Here is a 6,376-nt window from a genome sequence, read left to right on the forward strand (position 1 = left end):
CTGCAATGCAGTCAAGACCTGCCTGGAACTGTCCGTCTCTTGAAAAATAATTGCATATTTTTCATAATCAAGTATTCAAAAGCCTGTGGTAATCTATAATCTTTAATCTATTCTATTTTATTCTATAATACCCTCTGTGGTGGGTATTTTGCATGGACTCTTTCTGCAGGTTACATTGATACACCATTAAGTGGCGACAATACTTTATTTATTTATTTATTTATTTTTGTCTTTATTAACCTTGAATAAAATCGGTTCAATTTAAATTGATTCACTCAAAACACAGATTCAGAAAATTATTCAGAAACGAAACAACATTATGTTGCTCTGAGAAGAGCTTTGTGGCTTTGTTTGTGGCTATTTTCGTTGACAGAGAAAACAGAAAATAGTGCCATTTACTGGACTGTGACCAATATTTTTTTTCAATATTGCTTAAATCTAAATCAGTTTCTAATCAAAATTAGATCACAGATTACTTTGGTTTAAATTCACTCTCCACTTAGCTGAACAACTTTTAAATATCAAAGGGATGGTGAATTGACCTTGTGGCAGTTCGGCACTCTGTGTAGTGGGAGGGGAGACAGAAGAGAGGAACGTCTGCGAGTGTAACAGAAAAAGAGCAAGAGAGATAGAGAGAGTGAGGGAGCGTAGCACCACTTTACTGAGCAGAGTAAATAGTAAGGAGTTGTGGCTGCGGGACAGTCCAAGCACTTGGACACAAAGAAGTACCGCCAACAAAGGGTACCGTCTACAACAATGAATGACATCAAACTGGCCCTGCTGGGCAGTGAGGGAGCAGGTAAATCTGGTGAGTGCTCATCTTATATTGTATATAGTAGCCTACATTTTATATGCATATGTGTCTTTCAGATTAACTAAAAATTTACAGCATCTCTTTTTGCCCATGTGCCTGTTGCATGGTCCTCACATTTTGAGTTGGAAATCATCCATGTGTGAGTGGTGTGTTAGTGTGTGTATCACAACACAATTATTTCTGCCCTCTGCAAACACTGGAAGGACTTTGTATATTGAAACAGATCGTAGTGAGATCATCGTTAACTTATAGAAGTCATCTGAGAGGGAAATTAAAATAAATGGTTGTAAGATGCAAGTAATTGCTGAAATTGGCGAAAGATTATTTTTTGTTCCACTCTGCGGCATTGGAACATTTAGCCCTTCAGGCTGCATACCTGTACTAATGACTATTAAGTAGTTGGGAAACGATGATGCTACGTCCCCTGAGACCAAAACTAGTTTAGTGGGAGTCATGAGGGAGTCCTCAATCAGGGTTTGATCCAAATGACCAGGGTGAAGGCAGAACAGAACAACAAGGAAGGTCTGTTGCAGATTTGAGGTTTGGTAAGGAATAAGTGTTAAAATATGACTGAAGGATTGAAAGCAGCTTTCACGAAGCTGCCGCAGAGTGTGTATTTATGCATGGAAACTCAAGCCCTGACTTCAATGACTCAATGAGCCAGCATAGCTTCATGGCTCAAATATTTAATATAGACCAGGTAGTGTGCTCATGGAGAAAATGTAACGGTTTTTCCTATGCCAAGTATGCACCAGCGTTCACTGTAGAGTTGGCCAAGTCTTTGATGAGGGGCTGGACTTTGACCTTGTGCCCTCTCTTCCTTTTTCAAGCTGTCATATGAGTCATGTACAGTACATCACTCTGGGTGATCAATCTCAATAACTAACTAATCAATCTTCCCCTCTCTCTTGTCCTCAGCGGTTTTAGTGAGATTTTTGACCAAGCGGTTCATAGGAGAATATGCATCAAATGCCAGTAAGTACAGTCTCACATGCATATTTAATAATGCAGCCAGAACTTTACTCATGTTTTCATGGGGTTTATCTGCCTCAGCATTATGTCTGGCATATTATTAAATGTTATAATTCACATGAACAACATAACTGGGAGCTTGCAAGAGGACTTCCATTATAAACAGCTGGAAGAAGAATTATACTGTAAAAAAAGCTACAGTAAAAAGCTTTTAACTGCTTAACTTTAAGTTACCTTATCATATATGGAGAAAAACTGTAAATGGTTTAGCATCACATTATATGTAATTTTTACTGTAAAATAGTCAAATGTATGGTTTTTGCAAGTAAAAATGATGAATTACCATATGCTGAAAAACAGTAGATTCCCAGAAGTCCGTGTATGACACATAAAAAATGATATTTTATTAAATAATTTAGTTTCTTCTTATTTTTGTTATGAGTACTGTGTACATTATGGTGTTTATGTAACATTTGGTGTCATTTAGTTAATGTTTATTGAAATTTTTTAGTCACACCCTGATGGTGTTGCTTATGTCTTTGTGTGTATATTAGCATGTGCTCTGTCTACAAACATGTTTATGGACAGGCAACTTAAAATGAACTGATTTATCATGTGGCTATTTCAAGTAGATTGGTAAATTAACATAACTTAAGGAAATATACAGCTATAAGTTGTAAAATATACAGGCACCATTATGTCACCCCATAATACCTGCAATATTGTCACTGTATTTTTTTTTACAGTGAATGTTTGGCAACCACAGCTGCTGTTTTCTTTTCTATAAATTTAACAGGATATCTTTTTTTTTTTTTTTTTTTTTTACAGTGTTCTTATGTTTTATTTTATCTAAGAAAGTTCTACAGGGTTAGTTCAAAACAATTCTGTAATTATTTACTCATGTTGTTCCAAACCTGTGTGTCATGGAATGGTGGCTATAGAAAGTACACAACGAAGGAGATGATGAAATACACAGTCTTAAATAACAAACTCGGGAGAAACATTCACGTTCAACACAAACAATAACTGACAAAGTGCTGAACAGAACAGGAAGAATACACATAGTAAATGAGGGAACTAAACAGAAACAGCTGGACAAAGATTAACTAATCAGTAACCATGGAAACTAATGAGAACTCATACAGACATGACAGGAACAACTAAACAGAACATAATCGTGACACTGTGCAACTTAATTTCTTCTGCCAAAAAAAAAAAAAAAAAAAAAAAAAAAAAAAAATTTTTGTCAGTGGGGTCCAATGTTGTTTTTGGACTTCTTTGACTTTCATTGTACAGAAAAAAAGATAAAAAATTCTTCATAATATCTACTTTTGTGTTACACAGAAGAAAGAAAGTCATACATAATGTTTCCCATTATTTACATTAATTGTAAAAGGCCCTGTACACACACAACACTGGTGTGTGTTTTCCTATTGTCCAGTTCCCAAAAGTCTAATCCATCCAATCATGCCAAGGATTCCCGAAGCTCCCAGTAATCACCCACCTCTGATCCAACTACATGTGTATCACATCACATGCACTCAGTCTCTACTTTTATTCCCTTGAATTTTATATGAGCATCTAACGGTCCACCTTCATTTCAGGGGGCAGATTTTATGATGCACATGTTTGTTGTAATACCAAGGATTTTATCCAAAATTGTTTGTTGCAGACTCCTTATACCATAAAAGGTTCTCCATTGATGGAAGACAGTTGAACTTAGAAGTCTTTGATCCGTGCTCGCAGGTTTGTGTTTATACATTCATAACGTCTACCCTGAGCTCATGGCTAGCATTCATACAAACACTGCCATAGGGCAACATGCTCAGATATACCTGCTTCTTATGGGAAATGCATGTTGTGTTCTGCTGGGATTTATGATATTTCCCTGAAGCAGAGTATACAGTGCAAAGCCTTTGAAAACTGAGCCTCACAGCTTACAGCTGCTGCATCTGGGAACTTTTACTTCGGCCGTTATTGTTTTACTTTGATTTCCAAAACCGAAGTCCTGATATGAGCACCTTTCTACCCTGTAACTAAATGCTTGTGCTATAAACAGCCAACATTAGCAGTCAGTCACTGCATCTAAAACAAAAACTTCTGGTAGAGAACTAGTCAACTGTAAACAAATGAAATTACATAGTCCGCTTTTCGGTGACTTTAGATGAGCATGTTTTTTTGACTGGACCTCTGTGTGCCCCCCGTCCCCTGGCAGAGTGGAGAAAGCAGATGTATCCTGGAGGAACCGGTGGATTGGGCTGATGGCTTTGTGGTGGTGTACACCATCAGCGACCGTACGTCCTTCCTAAATGCCAAAAACATCCTGGCGCAGATCAAAGAAAGTCGTCGAGAAACCTGTAAAGGGTGAGTCAGTGTCTCTCCAGTGACTTTTTGACCTTTGTCTGATGCTGACTGGAATAGGAGGATGGAGCTTTAATGAATTAACCAGGACCATTTGCCGAACAGCGAGTAGAGGCTTCCTGCTTAGATCTGTGCACATCTGTAAAGGACAGACTGGGTCACATTATGACTAGACCACAGCGATGTACATAACTCCAATGGTTTTGATAACTGCAGTATGACCAGCAGGCCAAAGCTTTCCATTTTAGTCCATCACATTTATAGAGAAATGTAAAAGTCTGGTTGGTTTAGGTTTCACTGGCTATTTGTCATTTGAAAGTCCTTTGAAACAATAGGAAGTGAGAATGAGACTAGGCATCTGGAGCCCATTAGAACTCTGAAATGGGCAATGAGATCACTCATGGGTGGTTTTAGTTCCTCAATTTATTTAAAAGTTTTTACACTTGAAAACATGGCAACAAGTGGTTGTACTTGTAGTGAGGTTTTAGCTTCGCAGCAAGTTTCCAACCCATTTCTTCATTGTTTGAGCTCACACATTGTGACCATTTGATATTTTATTTAAAATTGTTCCACTTGCTATGCTGCCACATGAGGAAAATGTCTGCCAATGCCATTGTTCCAATTAGGACACACACTGTGAGAAATGAAACTCAGTGTGTGAACATGTTTAGATCAGTACCATTTAATGCCGCATGTATTGTAGCATTATTAGACTGTAGCAATTATAAATGTATTCCCAACCAATATTCAATTTGCTTACAGTAATACATCATATGGCCATGTTTTCTTCATAAAGCAAATTTCTCTTGAAAGAAAATCATCTGATTTCATTTCAATAGAGAGGTTCCCATCTGCCTGGTGGGAAACAAGCAGGACCTATGCCACAGCCGTCAAGTGAGTGAGGAGGAGGGCCGCTCCCTGGCCCAGGAGAACAAATGCCACTTCCAGGAGGTGTCGGCGGCTGAGAACTACCTGGATATCTCCAACCTCTTCACCAAACTCATTCGGCATGTGATGGAACAGCTTAAGCATAGAGGTGACCGCAGACGGTACAGTGGCTCCAAGTCCATGGCCAAGCTCATCAACAATGTCTTTGGCAAGAGGAGAAAGTCTGTTTGAGTGCAGAACATAAAAGAGCCCAGAAAAGAGCATTGCCTTGAATCAGCAACAGAGACGTGTCCTTGTTAAGCACAATTTTCTTGAAATTTTTTATATACAGAAGTATGCTCTGATGAGTACTGTAATTCAAATACCACTATGAGAGATCCCATGGAGCCAAGAACATCATATAGAACAGTGGTTCTCAACCTTTTTGACCCATTGTCACAAAAATATTTGAAAGCCCCAAGACGTTTCCAGTTGTTCATGATTTACTAAATAATAAATACAAAGTTCTGTCATGAAACTCTATGGGCCCTATCTTGCACCCGGCGCAAATGACTTTGTACACTGACGCATGTATAATTCCTATTTTGCACCCGCGCAAAGCGGGCTTTTCCCTCCACAGACGCACGTCGGTAAACTAGGAAATGAACTTGCGCTCCCTGGGCGGGTCGGCGCAAAAAGGAGGCGTGTTTCGGCGCAAACATTCCCTAGTGCTATTTTGCAGTTCCAGAAAACAATTCCGCCACTGACCAGAAAAAACCTAGTCTAAAGTCAGTGGCGCGTTGCGCTTTGTTCATAATGCTATTTTAAGCGCGCATGCTTGGCCATAATGTAGCGGGTGCACAGCGCGCATACACTTCTCTCATCAACACAGTGTCATGTCTGCTGATGAAACACAGGAAGCAAAAGCGAGTTACTCTTTTAATAAATGAGATAGTGAACACAGTACAGCCGGTGGAGAAGTGACGCAGGGACTTCGATGGTCATCCGTGGAGAAGTGCGGTGAAGAGGTGACGGTGAAATGATGACCCAAAACCACACGACAACGATGATGACGACGACGAAGAACAGGAACACCAGGCAAAACAGGAACACCAGGCAGAACAGGACACAGGAACACCAACACCGAGGACATCAATACAACGATCTGACAAGGATGAGGAAACAGCGGCAAGTATATATGGAGTTGTGAGATTGATTGCAGCTGGTGATGTGATGACGATCAGCTGGAGCGGATCAGGAATGCCAATCATTCACGCCCACACGCACGTGCACTCATACAACAACATAAACACGAGACTAGAAGAGACCAGAGAATACATCTACCGTGACAGTACCCCTCCT

At 39.6% G+C, this 6,376-nt stretch overlaps 1 protein-coding gene across 1 annotated transcript; it reads left to right on the plus strand.

Annotated features, from left to right (window-relative positions):
- Positions 1-648: 648 nt before the first annotated feature.
- On the plus strand, positions 649-5,451 carry rerglb (RERG/RAS-like b). The gene is made up of 5 exons (XM_056244166.1): positions 649-808; positions 1,733-1,789; positions 3,459-3,532; positions 4,002-4,150; positions 4,987-5,451. The coding sequence occupies exons 1-5, from the start codon at positions 757-759 to the stop codon at positions 5,264-5,266; spliced, it is 612 nt and encodes a 203-aa protein (XP_056100141.1). The 5' UTR covers positions 649-756; the 3' UTR covers positions 5,267-5,451.
- The last annotated feature ends 925 nt before the right edge of the window (positions 5,452-6,376 follow it).

The sequence above is a fragment of the Rhinichthys klamathensis genome, unplaced genomic scaffold (genome assembly GCF_029890125.1).
Source record: "Rhinichthys klamathensis goyatoka isolate OS25496 unplaced genomic scaffold, OSU_Roscu_1.1 h1tg000935l_1, whole genome shotgun sequence".
NCBI lineage: Eukaryota > Metazoa > Chordata > Actinopteri > Cypriniformes > Leuciscidae > Rhinichthys > Rhinichthys klamathensis.